The 26,301-nt window shown below is 42.1% G+C and overlaps 1 protein-coding gene across 5 annotated transcripts in view; it reads right to left on the bottom strand.

The window, feature by feature from the left end:
- Nucleotides 1-5,478: 5,478 nt before the first annotated feature.
- Nucleotides 5,479-26,301, bottom strand: part of MAP3K7CL (MAP3K7 C-terminal like) — a 42,152-nt gene continuing 21,329 nt past the window's right edge. For all 5 annotated transcript variants that reach the window (XM_030205131.1, XM_030205132.1, XM_030205134.1 and 2 more), the window contains exons 4-5: nucleotides 24,763-24,878; nucleotides 5,479-5,924 (exon numbers count right to left, since the gene is read on the bottom strand). In XM_030205131.1, coding sequence (XP_030060991.1) covers nucleotides 5,738-5,924; nucleotides 24,763-24,878 — 303 coding nt within the window. In that variant the 3' untranslated portion in view covers nucleotides 5,479-5,737. The remainder of the gene's footprint in view (nucleotides 5,925-24,762; nucleotides 24,879-26,301) is intronic.

Raw genomic sequence — 26,301 nt, 5'->3', positions numbered from 1 at the left:
TAACCAAGTTCTCCAGGATCTCAGCCCACTGCACAAACCACTAGGCAACTTCTCCACTCCACCCATGCAAGTATCACCTTGGGATCATTCATATGTTGAGCTAATAGAAGTATCACAGCCTGTAAGGAATCCATAATATATGACAGACATGTCCCTAAAAACATTACTTCCAGGATTAAAAGCAAGATGACAAAATAAAAACCTCCTACAGCAACCACCATAACCATCAAAGTGCCCTTCCATGGTTTAGAGGTTATAACAGAAAATAAAAATCAAGAAGGAACTTTCTTCATCTGCAGCATAGTTTACAAATAACAGCATACAAAAAAAGTAAGCTACATTACCAAAAATAAACAGAAAAATTAAAAAGAAACACTTCTGTTGCTTAATTTCATAATTGCACTGAGACAGGTATTAGTTCATATAGGGTCTGATCACTTGAATGGGCTATGTGCAGCTGAATGCTGGCAAGCCTTGTAATAACAAATTCAGGGCACAATTACTTATCTTCAGATGACAGCTCAGTATTTTTATAATGTACACCCCATTTTTCTGCAGACACATGTAGCAGGCTACTTGGTGTTTAAAGGAGGTATCGCACATTTCCCCTATATGCACCTAGGGCAATGTAAAAGTAACCTGCTGCTGAGATGAACACCTTGATGATCCACTAGGTTTAAAGTACCTTGGTGATCATTGTATGCAAAAGGGTAGTCAATTAGGTTAAAACAAAATAAATCAAATATGCATCAAACTGCTCCCACCCATCATCCATCTAAAAATCTATCATCTTGTTCTAGAAAGTAGATCTTAACACCACTGCCCATTGGCCTAGCTAGGATTGATAAGGTCTTAGATGAAGTTAAGATGGGCCCCTATAATACTATGCTGTCCAAGGTAGTGGAAGCCAGGGGGGGGGGAGGGGGTCCCTCAGAGCTCCAGCCAGAGGGAGGAAATAGTGTGGGGAAAATGAGGACCTGTATGGAACAGGCAGTGTGTGGGTGGATATCAAGGGCACAGGTTGTGTATATGTGGGGCAAGGGCTTGGTATCTGGGGTAAGAAGTGGGAAGATGTCATGTGTGTGTGTGTGTATTGCTGCAGCACTGATCCAGATCCTCCTCTCCCTCCTTCACCCCCACCCTCAATAGAACTGGGCAGTATCAGAAGCACTTACGTGCACCCTCTCTCTGTTACTGTACAGAACCAAATACGAGCTCTGAGATCTCACAGAAATTAAGGGTGGTGTGCCTATAACAACAGAGCCTGTTCAGTCTGTCTCCTCCATTTTTTTGATAACTGTGTTTGATATTGTTTATGCACCTAAATATGACATTATAGTGATACTTGTGTTAAGAGAATTTGCTTTTTTGTTCATGCACTGTTGCCATTAGAGCGTGGCCATTTGTAAAAATTACTTCAAGAGCATTTACCACCTCCTATTTTATAGGCAGTAAGGGATCCTGCATTATCTGTGCACTAATCAGTTAAAGCACAGCAATGTAGATGCGCTAACCAGTTAGCTCAGGAATGCCCACTCTCTGCACCTGACATGCTCTCTCAAAATAATAATAAATTATTTAGCATGTGGTTAGCACATGCACATTCAGAAACTACCACAGGATGCTGTAGTGTGTCCTATGGTAGTCCATTTTTTGCTGCATTAGGCATGCATTTGCACCTAATGAAGCTTAGTGAAAGGGCCCTTTGTTAGACTGTTCAGTTCTCTAGCAAGAATAGGGCAGGATCAGATGTATGAGGGACTTTTACACTGATGTATTGTGCATTTATATTTTTTATGATGTTGTATTTTGATGATTTATTGTTATATATCTATACTATTAGGCCTATTGTAACATACATTGCATGTGGGTTTTGCCTGCAGCAGAAAGATGTGAAGCTGATATTACTGCTATTCACCTACAGAATAACATCCATTTCTCCACTCTTCTTGCAGAAAAGCTCAGAAAAAAATCTTATAGTCAATATCCACTAATAGAATAATGAAATCCTATTTATTTATGACTTTAATATCCCAATGCTATTTTTATTTTATTTTTTTTACATGCCAAGTACAAGAAATAAGTAAAGCACAAGTTATAGTATCTATCATTTGATGCAAAAAATCCTCAACTTGTTCTTTTAGGCTTTCACGGCTGGCGCCATGATTGTTGCAATTGTCCGGGTCTTGCATGATGGCTGAAACGTCAGTTCCGCTTACTCAGCTGCAGGAGGACCCGGGCAATTGCAACAATCAATCTTCAGCTTCTCCTATTTTCATAGATACTTTACAATTTAATAAAAGCTCAAACATTTTTGTGAAAGTTATTTCTATGTTGCAGGCCTTTGTGCTATGTAGAACCAATCAGATCAACATTCAAACATCACATTCAGGGTGTTTTTTTAAATGCTGCTTGTGCCACTTAAAACTATTCCATGTATCCATATATTCAGCACCACTCTGCTTCCTCTGTTTTTTTAGTTTTCACTTTTGTTTAGATATTTTAAACCTCTCTAGTGGTCTACTTGCTGTATAGCAAGTTATAATACACATCAACATAGCAAGTGGTGCTGAACATGTGTGGAAAGCAGTGACTGTGATATTTAGCCAGTATCCATATAACTATGCAGTTTCAGTTAAAACAGTCATCTTTTGACTGGCCTAAATTTATTTGCATAGCTATGCAGATAGCGGTTGTATATTGCCAACTATCTGTAGAGCTGGGTGGAACCCCCACAGTCCCAGCATTATCCAACTGGTGCTGAGGTGGTCTGTAAAAGTATGTAGCACTATCTCAATAGTGCTGTTGAATAGTGGCAAATACGGCACAGAGGGCACTTCTAGAACGCACCTGGTGGGAGACTCTTCTGTAATGGAATGTAGGCATCTACTTTCCTTTCTATAATACTAGACTACCCAGGTATGCATGTGTTTCATATTTTAGGGTGAGCACTTACGCCAGCCATACAGCTAGGGTATTAGCACCTAATTATTGCCAATATGTGCATAAACTTATTCTATAAGTTGCACTTAAGTTTGAGCCACACCAATGCCCCACCCATGTACAGTCCCCTTCCAAATAAGCACTATATGGGCCTTTTACAAAGGCGCATTAGCGTTTTTTAACGCATGCTAAAAATAAGCATGAGCTAAACGCTAGAGATGCCCATATATTTTTAGCGCACACTAATCATTAGCATGCACTAAAAACAAGGTATTTGCAGACTAGCACTTAGGAAGAATTTTGGCACTTATGCACATATATGTGTGAAAATGCATTATTCTAAATTACATGCATACCCCCAGATACAATATAATGTGCCTAGACATCTGCCCCGAAATCCAAGCAAATTCTATAACAATGCACATAACAAGCTTAGGGCCCCTTTTACAAAGCGGCGGTAAGCCCAATGTGGGCTTACTGCTTGCTAAAAAGGAAATACTGCTGGGTTACCGCAGCAGCCCGGTGGTAATTCTCACCCCAGCATACATCATATTCGAAGCTACAAAAATATTGTTATTTTTGTAGCGCTGGTGTATACCCGGCGGTAATCGGGCAGTGCTGTTTGCTGCCCAGTCACTGCCGGGTTAGCACAGGAGCCATTACCACCACCCACTGAGGTGGTGGTAAGGGATCCCCCCCCCCCCCCCGAAATGGCCACGCAGCAAGTGCTTCACTTGCCGCATGTCCATTTCCTGAAAAAAAGAAAGACCTACCTTTTGCCCCCTGTGGTAAAAGGGGGCCTCGGCACACATCAAAAACACGCACCAACACCAGCACTGGCTTCCTTTTGCCACAGCTTGGTAAAAGGGGCCCTTAATAAGCTAATGAGCGCTGATAACAGCACTTAATAAGCAATAATAAGCACTAATTGCAATAATTAGAATTTACATACATAACTCATTAAGCGTATTCTGGAACAAAGTGCGCTGAACTTCTAACATGCGCGGGCAAAACGGGCGTGGTTATGGGCAGGGAGATGGGCATTTTGTGGGCATTCCAAAATTTACACACATAGTTATAGAATATGGCCCAGTGTGCATAAATCTACAGGCTGGGATTTACTCCATGTTTTCGTTGGTGTCAACGGATGCGTGTAGTTTTAGGCACTGAGATATCAACTAAGCCTATTCAATATACTGTGCCTATATCTAGGCGCCGCTTATAGAATACGGTTAGTTGGCACTGATTTCCATCTTGATTTTTTAGGCACTACATACAGAATCTCCCCCACAATGGATGTATAATTGTTAGTGCCTATGTTACAGAACTGCCCCATAGCAGATACCTTGTGAATATCCAGACAAATATTTTTAAGTTTATACAGCAAACAATTCATGGTAGAATACATGGAACATATATAGGGATCATTTTCAAAGCACACAGACTTACAAAGTTCCATATGTTACTATGAGGTTAATTTTCAAAAGAGAAAAACGTCGAAATTGGTGTTTTTGAAACCAAATTTTAGACATTTTTCTATGAATTCTGTCAGAACTGCTTTCAAATCACAAAAAGGCGTCTCAGGGGCATGTTAAGGGCAGAATCTGGGAGTTCCTAACACTTGAATGTTTTTCTGCCATAATGGAAGAAAACAAAAACATCCAGGGCTATAAGTTGGATGTTTTGGTCTAGACCTGTTTTATTAATGAATAAGCCACAAAAAAAGTACCCTAAATGATCACATGACCACTGGAGAGAATCAGAGATGACCTCCACTTACTTCCCCAGTGGTCACTAACCCTTCCCACCCCCGAACAATGTGATTTAAAACATCAGATGTTATACTCAGGTCCATTAGAGCAGCATGCAGATCCATAGAGTAGACTAGTGGTGGGTGCAGTGCACTGCAGACAGGTGGACCTAGACCCATACCTCCCCCTCTTTGTTACACTTGTGATGAAAACTGTGAGCCCTCCAAAACTCACCAGTAACCCACTGTACCACTATTGTAGTGGTGTACAGGTGGGGGATAGTGGGTTTTAGGTGGGTTTTTGGGGCTCAGCAAACAAGATAAGGGATAAAACACTGAGATGCGTACCTGGGAGCATTTATTTGAAGTCTACTGCAGTGCTCCCTAGGGTGCCCCATTGCTCTCCTGGGATATCTGTGTGGTCAGTCTTCAAAGAATGGCTTGATTTTGTGCGTTTTTCACTTGGACTTTTTTTTTTCAATAATGGATCAAAAAGATAAACACACAGAGCACAAAAACATCTAGCAAATAGCCATTTCCAAAAACAAAAAAAGATAGACGTTTTTCTGTTTTGAAAATGGCTATATTCCCCACTTGAATTGTGGACGCTTTTAGCAAAATGTCCAAAGTTGGACTTAGACATCATATCGAAAATCCCTCGCCACATAACTTTGTAAGTCTATGTGCTTTGAAAATGAGCCTCTTGTTATCTTTTAATAAAACAAGTCCAACTAGATTTAGGAAAATGTGCCCCTTTTTATTCTCTTCCCCTCCCCCCCCCCCCAAAAAAAAAAACTCAACAAAAACAAGCATGAAAGAAAACCAAGCTGAAAGCACATAAACAAATCCTGATGTTTCATCAAAGCTTTGTCGCCTTAGGCATATGGTCCATTTCCCCATATGGCAAGCATTACATTGCAGAGGTTGTTACATACAAAGAGCTTGCACTGGAAAAGGAGAGAAATTGTCAAATCTTAGTGAATTCATGTCCCAGGCAGAATGTACAGGGTTTGTGCTCCTGGGACAGCATCCATTGGAATAATGTTAAGATGATCCCTGTCTTTTCTGATACTGAATTCTAAGGTTTTCTAATTGTTCCTTGTATCCGGAATAAGCCATGCTCAAGCTCTGGTTTTCCTCTGTCAGTTCTTTGTACTCCAGGCTAAGCATAGCTGCTTTCTCTTCCACGTTCTCCTTTTCTGCTTGCTCCAACTTGGCAATCAGATCCTGTCTGTGGATTTTAAAAAGACAAATATTTTAATTTATAGACAATATATTCAACATCATTATCACTATTTTTGAGAAGTGTAATAACGTTGTTTATTTCTTTATTGTTTTTCGGTTATTTAGGAACTAATTACAAAAACCAAATCTAAATGGAGTATTGAGAGAATAACACCTTGACATAAATCAGTACCTTGATGAGTCTAACATTCTCTATCAAACATGTTTCTGATGATCTATAATGCCCCAATTCTGTAAAGCTTCCAGGTTCAACAAAACATTGTGGCCTACAGGATCTGTCTATCATCCCCATCCTGGTGCAGCACAGGCCAGCTCAATTTCTGATTTGCTCTGTATTGTGTCAGCCTCAGTATTTTAGCACTGGATGAAGTGAGGCAGAAGATATTGATTGTGCATTGCAACAGTCCCCGCTATTAAGCAATGATAGATATGCTCCATTGGTTCTATGAACCTAAAGCATTTACATCCAGAAAAGGGTTTTTTTTTTTTCATTCTGTTTATCAAAAGAGATAAAAGTATGAGAACCTTCAGATGGATATAATAAATGATCACCACATCTTTCTTGATTTCAAGTTTTACAACATCCTACTGTGTTAATAGGCAGACAGACACAGGCACCCAGAATGTTGCATTAAACCCAGATATATGTGAAGACCCATTTTATATATGTCATAGAAATGAGAATTGATAGTTTCCGGTCAGGATGTGTACAAGTCCTGTAGTGCCCTCTCAACATCTAGCAATCTTTTCCGCAAAGATTCTTCCCTCTCCGTACGTTCCCGGCGTATATGGGCTTTTATGCTTATAAAATGACCATGCAGTGCCACTTTCAAACCATCCCACACAACGAAACCTCCCCATTATTATTAAATTGAATGTACTCCTTGATGAGATTTTCTAATTGAAAAACATAGGACATCTCGGACAAGATAGAGTCATCCAATTGCCATTCTGGTCGGGTCTTCTGTATCAACGGGAGGTTCAACTTAAGGACTACAGGGCTATGATCTGACAACGTGTGGCTAATGATTTGATGCTCCAGGATCACATGAACAAGCTCTATATCCCCCACCCTCATATCAATGTGCGAGAAACATTGATGAACCTGCGAGGAGTAGGTGTAGTCCCAAGCAGCAGGATTAGTTTGTCTCCAAAAGTCTGATATCTGCCCCTGCGAAATAATTCGCGATCTCCCTTTGCATACATCACTCCTTTGTTGGAATTATCTAAATATCGATTGAGAGTTTGATTGAAGTCACCTCCAATCAGCAGCAGGCTTATCTTATGGTTTAGTAATATTTGGTCTAGATGATGAAAAAACTCTCTATGATCAACATTAGGACCATAAACTTTCAGCAAAGTGTACTTTTGAGCACCTATAGAGATAACTAATAATAATAATAGTAGCGCTATAGAAATGATAAGTAGCAGTAGTAGTAGTATTTTAAAAAAAGATCTGCTGACACAGACAGGAATGCATATGTATATGGCAACTCCATGCATTAGAAGCATCCATTTTACAATTCTCAATGTGGAAAAGATCAAAGGAACCTAGCAACTTATATAAATGTCAACACGTCATATACATGCCTAAAAAGATCCTCTCAAGGATCATCACTATTAAAAAGAAATTGCACGTTATACCCACTAGCGATCCTTCTCAGGAGTAGCCCCCCCACTCTGGAATTTACTCCCAGAGGGGCTACTTATAACTTGAGACTACCTCTACTTCAGGACACTTGTGAAAGCCTGGCTCTTCTCCCAAGCCTTTAATACGTAGGGTGACTGACTATACACTCATTCTGCACCTGGACTAGCTTGATATATACACTGTAACTTAGACCAGTTCCTTATATCTTGATTAACTATACAAAGAACTTGCCTTTAGTTTAGCTGCCCATTTATTTATCCCAACTGACTCTGTACCCCGCATCTTGTCCCCATCTATATATCTGAATTTGACCCCTCAGCTATATGGTATGCTGTATTGTAGAAAAGCATTAATATCATAACAATGTTGTTTGAATGTTCTAATTGTGGGCTTATCAGATATTCCATTACTATTATACTTGCATTGTATTATATTTCTGTTATTTGTATTTCAGTGCTGTTAAATGTGTATATTTTTTATCCCGTTTAATGGTAGTCTTTCAATTTGCTGGTTTCAAGTTTTCCTCTTTCATTGTATTTATGTTTATACTTGTACATTTTACTATTGTTATGCTGTTGACAAAATTGTAATTTTGATGTTAAACTGTTCCTACTGTACACCGCCCTGGGTGAATCTCTTCATAAAGGCAGTTAATAAATCCCAATAAATAAATAACAAGATATTTCAGAATTTACATATGTGCATGTTGACACATGCTTGTATGTCTGCCATTTTAGAAATCTCCACATGTAAATGCTCCAATTAAGTATGGAGACCACAAACTTTCTGTACTTTCGTGGGTGAAAAATACAGTGAGGGAATAAGAGACCTCCTTTAATCCCTCCTGTGGCTGCCCGAAACAGTAGTGCACCAAGGGCAGGGTGGTCAGCCACGGGTGCACGCTGCAAGGGGTGCATGGAGAAGCCACACAGCTGTCGGCTCCGCCGGTTCCCTGCTCTCTCTGACATTACTTCCTGTTCCGGGGCAGGGAACCGACGGAGCCGACAGCTGTGCGACTGCTCTATGCACCCCCTGAAGGTGATGTGTTGGGGGGGAGGAGATGCACCAGGGAGTGGGAAGGTGATGCGCTGAGAAGGGGTGATGATGCACTGAGGGGGTGATATGCCAGGGGGTGTGCAGCACCGATCCACCCCAGGTGGCAGCCGACCTAGAAACACCACTGGCCCGAAATGAGCATTTGTAGAAGCTATAAATACTAATGTTGATATATTAAGGCATCCAGCTATACTATTAACAGGTATTTCAAAGTCTTATCGCATAACACCTTGTTTAAAGGCTTTATATTGGTTATCTAAAGAATGTTGGGTGAGATTTAAGATTTTGCTGGTGATTTTTAAAGTCCTGAGAATGGATGCCCCTTTTTACTTGTTATCTGCTTTGAATGTGTATCAGCCATCTAGATCGTTGAGGTCTGAAGGGGTTGGATTATTGGCAATACCTACCATGACAAAAATTCAGTATGAAGAAACAAGAAAATGCTCAATGTCATCAGCTGGACCCAAAAATGGAATGCTCTTCCATTGCAGGATTCCAAGCAGGATGAAGAAGCCACACAAATGGAGAATCATGTTACAGAGGCAGATAAGCTTAAAAAATCATTGAAGGGCCACCTGTGTGTTTTGGCTTTTGGTACATAAAGATAGAATTTTAGAAATGGTGGTGATGATAAAGTCAGAATGTTTTATGGTTGGTCTGAAGGTACCTGGGTATTTTCACTGTTGTATGTCTGATTTTATTATGAGTGTTTTTATTTTAATCTGCCTTAGAGCAAGGCAGACTAGTGTCTATATGAGTTCTCTCAGGGAAATGCAATCTAATATGAATATTTTTATGTTGTTATCTTATACCGATGATATTTTTATTTTGAGTCCTGCATATGTGAATTTTGAAGACATAAACAAAGTTTTGGGGAAATTTCTTGATTCTAAATAATCTTTTTGAGATACAGATAAATGAACTAGCAGGGAAAACTTTTTTTCAGTTGCGTCAATTGCTTGCAATACATCCATATTTAACTTTGAAAAGTTTTCGGGTATTGGTTCAGGCAACCATTTTACCTCAGTTAGATTATTGCAATTCTTTGAATGGTGGGATTACAGCAAAACTGTGGGCTAGACTGCAGCACAATTGCATTGACTGCCTATTAAGGAAAGAGTTGATTTTAAATTAGTAATATTAGTATATAAAAAAACTTTATATGGTATAAGTCCAGAAGGTTTGGTTCACTATCTCTAATTTCCAATTGACCGTATAAATTCCTGCTACCAATCTTTGTTGAAACTTGGCTTTCCTTCAGTAAAATTTGTTCGTTTAAGATTGTTAATTGAAAATTCTTTTGGATATCAAGGAACTAAGCAGTGGAATAATCCCTCAGTGAATTTATGGCAAATTTCATCTTATTTTCTTTTTCGAAAAGTTTTTAAAATGTATCATTTTAATTGTTATGATGCAATTGCTTAAATTTTAATCTATGATAGTTGTCAATTTCTGGTTAGAATCTATTGATAAGATTAGTGCAGACTATACATCACAAGAATAGAATAGAAATTGGTAAATGAATAAATCTATGTGCATTTTCTTTCTAAAATGGGGAACATGTGTAGATTTTGGTTCCACCCAAACTCCACCTAAGCCCTGCCCAGACCATACTCCTTTGTCATCCATATGTAGTACAGTTTTCTATGTGTAAACACTGTCTGCCTTTCTAAAATCAGGTTTTCTATGTATATCCAAGATACATGTGTAAATACTGGCATTTACACATCTAAATCACAAATCAGTCTTCTAAAATAGCCATTTCAGATGATTCAAAATCATACTCAACTGCTCTAAATGTTCTATATGCTTATGGACTAAACAGACTTTAGTAAAGTTGTAGTTCATCTGCCTTTTAATTTTCATTTAAAAAATTCATCAACCCTGATCCTGACACTGGCTGACAAAAATTAGGAGAGTAGTTTTAACCAGCCTTTCTTGAAAGTGAAATTGCTTACCTATAATGAGGATTCTCTATTGAAGGCAGGATAAATAAGTCCCATAAATGGATAGTGTCATCTAACAGCGCCAATGCAGACTAGGGGGCTAATTTTTAAAGTACTTAGACTTACAAAATTCCAAGTCTAAGTTCTTTGAAAATGTGCCTCCACGTCTCTCAAAACTCAGAAACACCAAGAGGTTTTTTTCTGAGCTTGCACAGATGTTTCTATGCAGCTGCTGCTTCTTTGACCCTCAGTCAATTACAGAGCTTTGGAATCAACTTCCTGAGATAGAGTATGGGTACGTGTGACTGATTTATCCTGATATTTATGAAGAACTTCCATGTGCAGCTTACAGAATATCATAAGTTATGCATGCTGCATTTAATCACCCACAGTTGTGCAAGGTCTATGGCTTGTGTAACACATGCTGATGTTGGTTTCTTAGTATTCTATAATAGCATCTGCGCATCCAGACGCCGTTATAGAATAGATTATGATCGTGCAGCACTGGAGTGCCCAAAAGGAGTATCCACTTATAGAATTGTCTAGACAGTATGCATGGATAGCTGTGCTGCAGCTCCCTCCTTCCTCTGCCTTATTTTCTTATGTGAAAGTTTCTTGTATTGGAATTTTTTAACAAAATGAAAGTATTTTAGTTTTTTACATTGTAGAACGTGCACAGAGCTTGTCTATGCCTTTTGAACCTGTCCTTGGGTCTCTTGAGGCAGCATCGTGAAACATGGTTTGTGTCAGGACCCAAGAGTTTTTGAAAAAAGATAAGTTATAAATATGTTGATATTTGTTATTGATTAAATACATGAAGTTTTTAAATTTACATTTAGTCCTATGTTTGTGGGACAAAAGTGTGCAATGATTAAACGTTCCTAAGAACTGGTGGTGGCACAGTAACATAGTAGATGACAGCAGATAAAGACCTGTATGGTCCATCCAATCTGCCCAATAAGATAAACTCATAAAGCATTTTGGATCATCTGTGGTGGTCCTATTTTTTCTTATAAGCAAACTTAAATTTCATAAAGAAATATCTATAACTATGGAATGTATATAATTTATAGCATTATCACTGTGTGATTTTTTTCTCTTGATACATATTAATAAAAACAATTACAGCGGTTCACAAATTAAGTCACCATTCAAAGCATTCCTTTTCCTACCTTCCTTAATAAAACCTTTAACACTTCCTGGTTACAAACATTTTCCCTAATTCCTGACCTATCTTACCCTAACCCCTTATTACTATCAAATAAAAACGAAATGAAAACTCACACACCTACCTCAGTATATCCACTATTCTGGCATTATGGATAAAGCCAAATTTTTAGTGCTCTATGAAAAGATCCTTAATGGTCCTGCAGGAATATAAATCTATGTGCCTCGACAGACTAGGAGCTCTACTATAAAATTACAGTACACAAGTATAGAGTATGTATAAACGATGGTGGTATAATGCTACAGTCTCCCCACCCCTGCTCTGAAAGGAACATCAGAGGCTTTAAAAAAACACAGCCCTAATTATGAGTGGAAGACAGTGAGATGAAAAAGTCTATTGAAGGAACACAGAATGATTAAATATAGTTTTAGACTGGTCCAGGAGCAATAAGAACATCCAGAAGACCCAGGCTTGATTTCTAGACGCAGCTCCTGCACGGATAGTTATGCTGTGTTCAACCGCCAGAGAGAAAGGGATAAAAGGAGAGAGTCCCATTAATTATAGAAAAGTGACACCTACTAGTTGACTCTAAAGCACATGTCTTACTAAGGATGCCTTACAGAATTTATAAAAGCCATAGGGTCTGGTAAAAAAATATAAGTAGAGAATGAGAGGGTAAAACACTAGACAGATGTAGAAAAGGATAAGCAGAATTAATGATTTCTAAGTTTAAATGTGAAGAGAAGTAGAACATATGGCTGGAGATTGATCCATATAAAGCCTATGTGTGGTTTTGAATTTGACAGTCATGTTTCTTGGTTTCACTGGAAGGCATTGTATAAATTATGGCTTGCTCACTCAGACCTTTTTATCCAGTGCACAATTAAAAATGGTTGTAAGTCTCTAATCTCATCTTCAATGGATCACTGTAATTCTTGTTTGCTAGCCTTCCTTTAAAACATTTTTGGGGAGCTGTTTACTAAATTGCCATAATGTTTCACTCAAATGTGGATTTTTAATGTGCATTAACAAAGAAACATATATGGAAATATTTTAAAGGGAGTATGCCCAGCATGTGGGAGGATACAGCTGCCATGTTATCACACACTTACACAGTGATTTCTACCACAGAAATACTTGAGGTGCATTTAAATTTCCACTCTAAACTCAAGTTACCATTACCATGTGCTACGATAATGCACATTAATGTGTGGGGTGTCCCTTGGCCTCTGTCGATGCCCCATCCCAGCTCCTTCCCTACATTTAAATTCAATTCACAATAGCAGTTTAATGCAGCTCGTACTGTGCATTTAATATATTTAAATGTGTACTTCTTTTAAAACACATCAAAACCTTTATAACACTGCTAATATGGTTTAATAAATAAGTCCTTTTATTAGGTACAGTGGGGGAAATAAGTATTTGATCCCTTGCTGATTTTGTAAGTTTGCCCACTGACAAAGACATGAGCAGCCCATAATTGAAGGGTAGGTTATTGGTAACAGTGAGAGATAGCACATCACGAATTAAATCCGGAAAATCACATTGTGGAAAGTATATGAATTTATTTGCATTCTGCAGAGGGAAATAAGTATTTGATCCCCCACCAACCAGTAAGAGATCTGGCCCCTACAGACCAGGTAGATGCTCCAAATCAACTCGTTACCTGCATGACAGACAGCTGTCGGCAATGGTCACCTGTATGAAAGACACCTGTCCACAGACTCAGTGAATCAGTCAGACTCTAACCTCTACAAAATGGCCAAGAGCAAGGAGCTGTCTAAGGATGTCAGGGACAAGATCATACACCTGCACAAGGCTGGAATGGGCTACAAAACCATCAGTAAGACGCTGGGCGAGAAGGAGACAACTGTTGGTGCCATAGTAAGAAAATGGAAGAAGTACAAAATGACTGTCAATCGACAAAGATCTGGGGCTCCACGCAAAATCTCACCTCGTGGGGTATCCTTGATCATGAGGAAGGTTAGAAATCAGCCTACAACTACAAGGGGGGAACTTGTCAATGATCTCAAGGCAGCTCGGACCACTGTCACCATGAAAACCATTGGTAACACATTATGACATAACGGATTGCAATCCTGCAGTGCCCGCAAGGTCCCCCTGCTCCGGAAGGCACATGTGACGGCCCGTCTGAAGTTTGCCAGTGAACACCTGGATGATGCCGAGAGTGATTGGGAGAAGGTGCTGTGGTCAGATGAGACAAAAATTGAGCTCTTTGGCATGAACTCAACTCGCCGTGTTTGGAGGAAGAGAAATGCTGCCTATGACCCAAAGAACACCGTCCCCACTGTCAAGCATGGAGGTGGAAATGTTATGTTTTGGGGGTGTTTCTCTGCTAAGGGCACAGGACTACTTTACCGCATCAATGGGAGAATGGATGGGGCCATGTACCGTACAATTCTGAGTGACAACCTCCTTCCCTCCGCCAGGGCCTTAAAAATGGGTCGTGGCTGGGTCTTCCAGCACGACAATGACCCAAAACATACAGCCAAGGCAACAAAGGAGTGGCTCAGGAAGAAGCACATTAGGGTCATGGAGTGGCCTAGCCAGTCACCAGACCTTAATCCCATTGAAAACTTATGGAGGGAGCTGAAGCTGCGAGTTGCCAAGCGACAGCCCAGAACTCTTAATGATTTAGAGATGATCTGCAAAGAGGAGTGGACCAAAATTCCTCCTGACATGTGTGCAAACCTCATCATCAACTACAGAAGACGTCTGACCGCTGTGCTTGCCAACAAGGGTTTTGCCACCAAGTATTAGGTCTTGTTTGCCAGAGGGATTAAATACTTATTTCCCTCTGCAGAATGCAAATAAATTCATATACTTTCCACAATGTGATTTTCCGGATTTAATTTGTGATGTGCTATCTCTCACTGTTACCAATAACCTACCCTTCAATTATGGGCTGCTCATGTCTTTGTCAGTGGGCAAACTTACAAAATCAGCAAGGGATCAAATACTTATTTCCCCCACTGTATATAAACAAACACAAATGCAGCCAGAAGAGTAATTTTGGGCCGCTGTATGAAGGGCTTCATTATTTTGTTTATTTATTTATTTATGCATTTGTACCACACATTTTCCAATAGGGAATTGGTTCAATGTGGCTTACAAGTTACTGTGGTTATACATTTTACAGAGTTGTTATGGGTTGGCACTTGTTTTGTTTAGTTTCTGTTCGAGATCTGGTACCATCTAGTATTGTTGTATACCTCTTCTGTTCAAGTTTCATTGGTTTCTGAAGCTTTACAGGTCTCAATTTAAGACTGTTATGTTTCGTTTTAAATCCATACGATATGAGTCCAGAACATTTATCAGGAAAACAAAGTATACCCCTAGTCAGTTACCATTTATGACCTGCTTTGTATGCCTTCCTTTAGAGAGTGTCACAGCATAGTTAGTCAAAGATACAAGCAGTGCTAAACCAAGAGCAGACATGTGCAGGCCTCGGGACGTCTAGGAAGGGCATAGCTACAGGTAGGCCCAAGCCCACCCAATCTCGGCTCAGGCCCACCCAGTTTGCTGGATTCTCCAATCAGTGCAAGTTAGGCTGCACCTCTGCACAACCTTACAGAAACTTCAGCCATGGCTCAGTCATGTGTAGCTAAAGGCAGCCAGCAGCAAACACAGCAGCTCTCCCTACCTGCCTAATTTTTAGTGCAGTACAGTGCAGTGCTCAGGTCCAGGAGTGGAACAGGAAATCTGAAGTCGTGACTTTAGCAGGACTCCGCTGCGGGAGGACCTACTCCAAGGTAGCTATGCTCCGGTAATGTGGGCTATTTACCTTATTTTGTACCTTATTTTACACATGTACCCCTCCCTTACCTGACCCTATTTCTTATTGACTTGTAAGCCACATTGAGCCTGCTTGTGTGTGGGGAAATGTGGGATACAAATGCTGCAAATAAATTATTAAATCACTGTGGCTGCTCTAGTGCCGCTGCTGCTGGACTACTCTTTCACTATCACACGTGGCGGCGCTTATGTTGCCCCCCCCACTATCCCCGCAGCACACACGCCAGAAACATTTGCCACAGCCAGATCTCCTCCTCTGTGCCACTCCATCTCCAGGCCTCTGGCCCTCAGCAGCACTCCCTCATTGTCACAAACAGGCACAGGAGCCAGCACACTAAGCACAGTCTGCAGTGCTCTGCACCTGCCACCACGTGTACACTGACTGTATAGTGTGCATACTCATATAACTTTTTGGGAAACAGAAACTCCGTAAAACAAATGTTTTTTAATATGTGTAATACTGTGGGCTTCTGGATGGGGATGGGCTGTGACTACCTAGGGGGGGAAGATATATATAATGTTGGTGTGAGTTTCTGGGTGGGGTTGAGCTCAGTGCCCAGGTTAAAAAAAATTTAAAATTGTATTTAATGTTGGTGGATTTCATGGTAGAGAAGGTCTCTGCAGTGCCCACCAGGTTAATATAAAATTTTATTTAAAAAAACGTTTGTTTTTAATGTAGGTGTGGGTGGGCTCTACAGTGCCCTGAACATTGCAAAACAAAAGGTTTTATATTTAATGCTGATTTGCTTCAGCGTGGGGGTGGGGGGAAGATGGGAGGCAGCGGAGATGCCAGAGCATGGGGAATGGGTAGGAGGTAGAACAAGGCTGACACTAGGCTACAGGGTGGGTGGGGGTAAGGAAGGGAAGGGCTGATGCTGGGCGATAGTATGTGGTTTATATTGATGCAGGACAGCTGTTGGGCAGAGTACTTAAAAATCCACCATCAAGTGCATTCTAAGGCATTATTTTGTAGTATCCCAAGAAACACTACTCATACCTTATACATAGCGCCCACCCATATTCGCTCTGGGTCCACTTAAAATGTCAGGTCTGGCTACATCACTGCTTCAGCTGGCCCAGATAGATGTCGTCTTCTTGCACAGGCCACCATCCTCTTGAACTGAGTACACAGATGCAGGTGGCTGGCAGGACTTAGACAGGAGAAACTCAGCAAAGCAATATGGGAGGAGCAGGAGCACAAGGTGAACTAGAGGAAGGGATGAAGTAAGAAGGCTAGAATCGAGCAGCAAAGCAATTCCTAGAGATAGTTCTACTATAGGAGATACAGGAAAAGACTAAGTTTTAGTGCCCTGTAACCAGGGCAACTGGAGGTATAGTTATGTCCTAAACAGGAAGCGTAGGGTCATGGAGATGAGAGGACTCACTCAATAGCTGCCTATTTGGGCCAAAACTAGGTCATATGCCTTTACTGGTGTTGTCCAGGCCCTGTGAAATTCTTTAATAAAGGTGCTAACAATTTCAGAAACATTATCATAAATTCAGACAGCTTTTGAAAAATTGTAGTTAGCAGTTTATGATGGCTTTATTTTCCGGTCTCAACAGGTCTTATGTTTTAAGGGCCTCATTTACTAATGCATGTTAAATAATCCAAGACTCATTATCCTCAGTGGGGCTTATTTACTAACTGTGCATTTAACTTGCATTAACTGGTTAACACATATCAGTACATGAGGCCCCAAGTTTGCATTTGGCGCAATGGAGAGTGAAGTGACTTGCCCACGGTGGCAACAACATCAATGGAATTTGAACCTTGAATTCTATGGTTCTCAGTTCACTGCTCTAACCACTAGGCTAGTCTTCCATTCTTTAATTATGGATAATACTGACTAATTGTTTAGGTTTTGTCCTCGTCAGATCCATAAAAAAGTCATTTGGAGTGTTTCTATAAAATTCTATTTCTTAATACTGTTCACTGGATACGTAGAGGGGCATTTTCAAAACGGACGTCCAAGTTTTGATTTGGACGTCCTCGCAAATCCAGGGGCAGGGAAAACCGTATTTTCGAAACAAGATGGACGTCTATCTTTTGTTTTGATAATACAGTTGGGGACGTCCAGATCCTGAAATTTGGTCGTCCCTAGATTTGGACGTCCCTAGACATGGACGTTTCTGATTTTCGGCGATTTTTGAAACCAAGGACGTCCATTCTCAGAAACAACCAAATGCAAGCCGTTTGGTCATGGGAGGAGCCAGCATTTGTAGTGCACTGGTCTGCCTGACATGCCAGGACACCAACCGAGCACCTTGGGGGCACTGCAGTGGACTTAAAATGCTCTCAGGAACATAGCTTCCTTACCTTGTATGCAGAGCCCATAAACCCCGCCCCCAAACCCCACTACCCACACCTGTACACCACTACAATAGCCCTTATGGGTGAAGGGGGGCACCTAGATGTGGGTACAGTGGGTTTCTGGTGGGTTTTGGAGGGCTCGCTGTTTCCTCCACAAACATAACAGGTGGGGGGGGGGGGGGGTATGGGCCTCGGTCCGCCTGCATGAAGTGAACTGCACCCACTAAAACTGCTCCAGGGACCTGCATACTGCTGTCATGGACCTGAGTATAACATTTGAGGCTGGCAATCAATATTTTGAAAGATATTTTTTGAGGGTGGGAGTTAGTGACCACTGGAGGAGTAAGGGGAGGTCATGCCCGATTCCCTCCGGTGGTCATCTGGCCATTTCGGGCACCTGTTTGTGCCTTGGTCGTAAGAAAAACACGACCAGCTGAAAACGTCCAAGTGTTCGTCAGGGATGTCCTTTTTTTCGATTATGGGTGAAGGACGTCCAAGTGTTAGGCACGCCCAAGTCCCACCTTCACTACACTTCTCACACGCCCCCTTGAACTTTGGCTGTTCCTGCGATGAAAAGCAGTTGGGGACGTCCAAAATTGGCTTTCGATTATACCGATTTGGACATTTCTGTGAGAAGGACATCCATCTTCTGATTTGTGTCGAAAGATGGGCGTCCTTCTCTTTTGAAAATGAGTCTAATAGGCAGGGCCTTGCCTAGGGTCTCTGGCGCCCCCCTGCAGACTATCAGTTGGCGCCCCCCCTCCCCCCCCGTCTAGCATAAAATGCCATAAATAAGTAAAGAAATATAAACTTTTAACATTGAGCACCTGATTATCAAAGGGGCCATATTCTAAACACTATAATGAAAATAAAATGATTTTTTTCTACCTTTGTTGTCTGGTGACTGTTTTTCTGATCAAGTTGGCCCAGTACCTGATTCTGCTGCTATTTTTTTTATTTTAGTTACATTTGTACCCCGCCCTTTCCCACTCATGGCCTACATAAAGAGGTGAAAAAAAATCCTTGGTGAACTCTCTATACAAATACAGCACCATCTCTTAACACCTGCAGATACAAAAAAAACACAAACATTTCAATAGTCCATGGTTATGAGCTCTGTGGGGGTTGCGGTTTGTTTGTGTGGATGGAAGCAAATAATACTAAAAACTCCCGCCCCTCAGGAGGCATGTTGCAAACAAAAGACTCTACCCCAGGCCAGGAAGGATCTTGAGTCTTTACAGCAACCATTTAAAAAAGCGTTAATAAATCAGAAATCTGAGTCTTAGAGCAGAGCCCCTTCCTACCCGTGCTGCATAAACTTGCTGGGCTGGCAAAGCATGCCCTTGTCAGTGTGTGCATGCCGCTGCAGTTTTAACTCACCTTGTGGGTCTCAGCTTGACTTCTTTTTGTTGTCCACAACAGCAGGGACACAGTTTGTCACTCAGGTCCATCCAGTCTGCGTGCAATCCACAGCTCCAACCGGTTGAAAACCGGGAAAACAACCAGGTCTCTTTTTTCCCTGGTCTGTGGCAAGTGCATTTCTTTTGGCCAGCTTTACACTTGCAGGGCTGCTCCAGCTGGATGTTCCTGACCAGATGGCGACCAGAAGCAGCCCTCTTCTCCTGCCCCTCGATTCTGCCGTGCAGCTGCTTGTAAAAGAAACAAATTTCCTTCTCCTCGTCGTCTTCGTCGGGCCTTGCTTCTCTCACTATGTCCCGCCCTCGCGGAAAGAGGAAGTTACCTCAGAGGAGGGCGGGACATAGTGAGAGAAGCAAGGCCCGACGACGAGGAGAAGGAAATTTGTTTTTTTTACAAGCAGCTGCAGGGCAGAAGCGAGGCGCTGCCTGCAACGCTGCTTCACCGATTTTTCTTTAACAGCGGGAGCAGAGCACAGCACCCCCCCCCCCCCCCCAGTGACACCCGGGGCGGATCGCTCCGATCTTGGTATGCCACTGAAGGCAGGGCTGCTGTCGGGGTCCGGAGGTAAATGGCGAGGGTAAGCATGGCACGGCGGCGCCCTCTAGAGGTCGGCGCCCTCCTGCCATGCTTACCTCGCTTACCGGGTTGGCACGGCCCTGCTTATTGTAATTTTTATGTCAGCACCACTTTACTTGCTCAGTGAGACATTATAAATTTATATTTACTGCTCCTTATTGGAGATCTAGGGTTCATTTTATCTATCATAATTTTTACGTGAGTAGATTTTTACTCAGATTATACACTACCTGATGCTTTAAGATCGGTGTTTTAAAAATATAAATAAACAAACAGCAAAAGGATCCAGAATCAATAGGAGACTTGAATGTAAAATATATAGTGGAAAAAGAAGAGAGAAAATATAGGAATATAATTAAATATTAGAGTACAGTGATAAGAAGGGGTGAAACTTTGGACAGAGATGCCAAATTACGCAGTGTGGTATATGTAATCCCTGATTGAATTCTTTCTGTTGTAATTAACGCCGTAGGATATGCATCAGAATAGGGCTATCAGAAATCTCCTTCCTGGAACTAGGCAACTTGGCAGTTCTGTAAATAGATGCACTGGAAACACACAAGCAAGAAGTTGGAAATGATAGCAATGCTTCACAGGAAGCCAGTGCAGAAGGTCTAGAAAGAAGATGCATGGGGATAGCACGAATCTTGAAAAAGAAGGTAAACTGCAGAGTTTTGTAGAATATGAAGCAGACAAAGGGCAGAATCATGGAAACAAGCAATGACACTGCAGAGATGTCATGTCCCCTACTTCAACGCAAGCGGCGTCCTTGGGCTGCACGGGGTCCCGTCGACAAGCACACTTGACTGGCACAGCCCTGAGCCATGTGTGTGTAGTTCTTCTCTGACTGCAGGCTCCTTGATTGCTTTGCTTCCATGCACCTGGGTCTGCTCTCTCTCTCTCTGCCTGACTTCCAGGCTCCTTGATTGCTTTGCTTCCATGCACCTGGGTCTGCTCTCTCTCTCTGCCTGACTTCCAGGCTCCTTGATTGCTTTGCTTCCATGCACCTGGGTCTGCTCTCTCTCTGCCTGGCTTCCCTTGCTTCTCTCCTATTGGTCTTCTGGTTCCTCCTTCCCCTGTTCTTGTCCTATGGCTGTGCTCCTTCTCTCTGCTGGTCCCTGCTGATGTCAGATGCCAGCACTCTATCAGCTGAGCTCTTCCTGGACTCCATGCTTCTGCTTCTACTTTGGTAGGTGTTACTTGCTCAGTAGTTTGCTTCTTCTCTACTTTGTCCCTTGTTGCTTACCTTACCTGTGCCTGGATTACTCTCTTGCCTGCTGCCTGCCTATTGACTTTACCTGTGCCTGGATTACTCTCTTGCCTGCTGCCTGCCTACTGACTTTGCCTGTACCTGGATTACTCTCTTGACCTGCTGCCTGCCTGGCAGATACATTCACCACCCCACTTCCAGTTCCGTCTCGTAAGTCCTGCAGGCCGCTCGCACCTAGGGGCTCAACCTCTGGGGAATGGCGGTCAGCACAGGTGAAACCCGGGGTTGTCCGGCCGCCAAGCAGAACCTGGTCCGAGTACTGGGCTCAGCAGCACTCTACTTAGTACAAGAACTCACAAGTCTGTCAAGAGAGCATTTGTGATACTGGTATCACTTTTGATATTCTGCTTCCTGTCCATTATATTGGAGCAGTTACAATCAAATCAAGAATTGAAATATAATTCATATCAGGGTAATTTACTCTTAACTACTTTGTTGTTTTACTGTTTATTATATGCCTTTTTGCTCGCTCCGTGTAGTGGACTGGATTGTTTCCTATATTGCATTATTGTTATGTAATTTTTGAAATTTCAATTAAAAAAAAAAAGAAATATACATCATAAAAATAAAACAGAAATAAAACACAAACATCAGCCTAATCTCATGTGGGTAAAGCACTACCAACAGTGCTTGACTCAAAGACCACAGATGTCTTTTGGATACTTAGGGGGTCTTTTACAAAAGCATGGTAGCGTGATTAGAGACGCCCATAGACATCTCTAGCGTTTAGCACATGCTTATTTTTAGCATGCACTAAAAATGCTAGCGCACATTCATAAAAGAACCCCTCACTGTAACAAGTTTGCTATATAAGCATGCTGATCACACTAAAATCCTTTAAAACCCAGTATTAAACTCTTAAAACACACCTTTACATCCAGTGGCAATCAAAACAATTTGCACAGGAATGATGTGATTGAAATATACTTTTTTGCCACAGTATCTTGAGCCAGTAGCAGCTGCCTTATTTTTGCAAACAAGATCTCATAATACAAAGGATTACCGTAACCCACATTTATAATAACCAAGGAATGCATTACTATCCTAAGATCATTGGGTGATAAACTTGTGTCATGTTCCAGACAGAATGGCAGTCTGTGCTTCTCAGCCAGAGGAATGCGGCTGCAATGACTGAGTAAGGGAGAGGGTTTAACATTGGGGAAACCCTGGGTAGCTGAACATGATGCAATAGTCACTGTAGAAGCTGGTTCTAACAAAGCTTCTATTTTGCATCATGTTTCTAGATTGCAATTATTTGAAGTATGATCAAGGATCATACAGGACAATTGAGGTACACACCAGGGGCGTAGCCAGACTTTGGCAGGAGGGGGGCACAGTTTAGCCCTCCTCCCCCACCCGCCGACCCTCCCCTGTTGGCACTGCCAGGTACCTTTGCTGGCGGGGGTCCACAACCCCCGCCAGCCAAAGTCTTCTTCAGCGCCGGTTGACTCCGGCGCCTTCGCTATTGATCTGTTTCTGACTCCTGATGTCCTTTATGCACGTCCTGCACGGGGCTACATACAGGACGTGCACGGAGGATGTCAGGAGTCAGAAACAGATCAACACGGAAGGTGCTGGAGTCGACCGGCGCTGAAGACTTCGGCTGGCGGAGGTTGGGGACCCCGCCAAAGGTACCTGGCGGTGGCAGTGATGGGAAAGGATCGGCGGTGGTGGAAGGGGGGGGGGGGAGTCCAAAGTAGAGGGGACCAGGGCTTAATCTGTGGATGCCCATGCCCCCACCTAGCTACGCCCCTGGTACACACCACTTTCACGCATCAAAAGCACCATTAATTGACAGGTGCCTATCCAGCTTATTTTCAAACGAGAAGGCCGGCCATCTTCCAACACAAGTCGGGAAATGGCCAGCCATCGTCTGAAGCCAGCGACATCGGTATAATCGAAAGCTGATTTTCGCCGGCTTCAACTGCTTTCCGTCGCAAAGCCAGCCAAAGTTCAAGGGGGCATTTTGGCAAGGTATGGAAGGCGGGATGGGGGCATGATTACGAGATGGCTGGCTTCGGCCGATAATAGAAAAAAGAAGGCCGGCTCTGAGGAGCATTTCGCCGGCTTCACTTGGTCCATTTATTTTTAGGACCAAGTCTCAAAAAAGTGCCCCAACTGAGCAGATGACCACCGGAGGGAATCGGGGATAACCTCCCCTTACTCCCCCAGTGGTCACCAACCCCTTCCCACCCAAAAAAAAAAAAAATTCTATATCATTTTTTTGCCAGCCTCTATGCCAGCCTGAAATGTCATACCCAGCTCCATGACAGCAGTATGCAGGTCCCTGGAGCAGTTTTTAAGTGGGTGCAGTGCACTTCAGGCATGTGGACCTAGGTCCATCCCCCCTACCTGTTACACTCCAACCCCCCCCCCAAAACTCACTGTACCCACATGTAGGTGCCCCCCTTCACCCCTAAGGGCTATAGTAGTGGTGTACAGTTGTGGGGAGTTGGTTTTGGGGGGCTCAGCACTCAAGGTAATGGAGGTATGCACCTGGGAGCAATTTTTGAAGTCCACTGCAATGCCCCCTTGCCCGGTTGGTGTCCTGGCATGTCATGGGGACCAGTGAACTACAAATGCTGGCCCCTCCCACGACCCGGCCTTGGATTTGGTTGGGTTTGAGATGGCTGGCCTCGGTTTTCATTATCGGCGAAAACCAATGCCGGCCATCTCAAACTCAGTCATCTCTGACATTTGGCCGGCCCGAACCGTATTACTGAAACGAAAGATGGCCGGCCATCTTTTTCGATAATACGGTTCGGGACTGCTGTTTATGGCACCGGCCATATAGATGGCCGCCCATAGAGATGGCTGGCGCCGTTCGATTATGCCCCTCCAAGTGTGCTAGGCACTATTCTTTAAGGTAAGAATAGGCAAGGAAGGCAGACATGTGGGCAGAGCAGGGATGACCATATGCGTGTCTTCCAGTTATGCACATACCCCCTGATATTCAGGTGTCATCAAGCTGCGCGGTGACTGCCCAACGCCAGTGCTCAAGACTGATATTCAGTGACAGCCTATATCTGGTGACCAGCATTACAAATCCAGTTTCACTTCTGACTGCGGCAACTTAACCGGTTAAGCTCATATTCCGCACTACAGATAGGCTTGCTATTTATGAAGCCTATTTTAACTGATAAACATAGCCGGTTTGGTGCTGAATATCCGCGCCTAACCAGTCATGTAATATAGCCAGTTAGCGGCTAGCCATTAACCGCAAATATCCAGCAGAGATAACCAGTTATCTCCTGCTGAATATCCACAGTTAGGTGCTAAAATGCTATTTAGCTGGCCAAGAGACGTTCCTGGCCGGTTAAATAGTTTTGAATATCAGCCAGAGAGTTTATAGACTACTATGAATTACACATGCCATTTGGAATACCTACACGCACCAACTTACAACTGGTGCAAGAATGCGCACCTAAACATGGGCATGGCAATGGCAACTTACGCTAGTATTCTATAATGGAAGCTTGGTACCAAGAATTGGCACTTAGCGCACAGCACCTAGACTGAGGTGCCAATTTATAGAATTGCCCCAATGGTGCTATAATTTGTCTCACTTGTAACTCAAAAACACTGTTGTTATTTGAGAAAAATAAACTTACTTTCTTTGCTCAAGAAATGCAATTTCCTTTCTGACCTCCTGGTATTCTTTAGCAATTTTGCAGTGCTGTTTGAACAGCTGCATAGACTCTTTTGAAGTATGGCAAGGTGGAAAAGGCTACAGGGGAAAACAATTAGAGCCTTATTTTTTAATCAATTTTCTATACAGTTGTGCTCTGATAAAGTCAATCAATATAGTACATTTTAATAAACCATATAAGTTTGTATACCATCAACTAATATCACATCAGTGAGGTTTATAGTTAAAAAAAATCAGAATATTACATTCAGCAGTTTTGCATTTACTGTAGTAGTCTTCCCGAATTTTCAGAAATAATGTAATCAGCATTAATTGTCCGACTAAAACATGAAGAATTGGAACTGTTCAAGAATACTGTCAGAAATCTCTATGGGCCTTATATTCAAAGCATGTAATACATCCACCAGTGCCTAGTGAGCATAAAACTACCCATCAATTTTCTGCTACTATCCCCCAGATTCTATAAAGCACGCCTAGCATTGTGCGCAAAAATCCAAGCGTATTCTATTACAATGTGCATAACTTAATTAGCCCTCCAAAACCCACTACCCCCAACTGTCCACCACTACAATAGCCCTTTGGGTGAAGGGGTCACCTATATGTGGTTATTGTAGGTTTTTGGTGAGTTTTGGAGGGCTCACAGTTCCCACCACAAGTGTGACAGGTAGAGTGAGATATGGGCCTGGGTCCCTTTCTCTATAGTCCATTGCACTGACCACTACACCAGGGATCTACTTGCTGCTGTAATAGAACTGGCTGTAACATCTGAAACTGTCATAGAGGCTGGTAAGTACTATTTTTATTCACATTTTGGGGAGTGGGAGGGGGTCAGTGACCACTGGGGGAGTAAGAGGGGTAATCCCTGATTCTCTCCAGTGGTCATCTGATCATTTAGAGCACCTTTTTGTACCTTATTCATTCTAAAAACAGGTCTAGATTAAAACATTGACGTTTTAGCTCTAGATGTTTTTGTTTTGTTCCATTATAGTTAAAAAATGTCCAATGTTCGGAATGCCCTAAGCCTGCCCCTGAAATGTTCCATTGTAATTTGGATGCATGGCCGATGAATTGCATAGACAAACGTTTAATATCTCCGTAGCACTTTAATCATTTCTACACAGTCTTATCTATGCAATAACCTTGACTTCAGAGCCCTGGTGTGTCAATTGTTTTTTTTTTTTATATAGGCTACACCGCTCTGCTGTGCCGCTAGATATTACTTTATCAATGCGGTATCAGCGGAAATCTTCATTAGTCTAGGTTAATTATTTTTCCATTTTTTATATATATATTTTCACTTTTACAATATTGTTCAATTTAGCACTTATCTTTTTATCTGGGCTAAATTGAACAATATTGTAAAATGATTGACACACCGGGGATCTGAAGTCAAGGTTATTGCATAGATAAAGAAGACTGTGTAGAAATTATTAAAGTGCTACGGAGATATTGAGCGATTGAGTTGAAGAAGTAGAGCACAAGTGTTGAAGTGTAATTCAAA

This window comes from Microcaecilia unicolor, chromosome 5 (assembly GCF_901765095.1).
Source record: "Microcaecilia unicolor chromosome 5, aMicUni1.1, whole genome shotgun sequence".
Lineage (NCBI taxonomy): Eukaryota > Metazoa > Chordata > Amphibia > Gymnophiona > Siphonopidae > Microcaecilia > Microcaecilia unicolor.
Note: the sequence above shows the minus strand (reverse complement) of the source record. Positions and strands in the feature narration are given on the sequence as shown.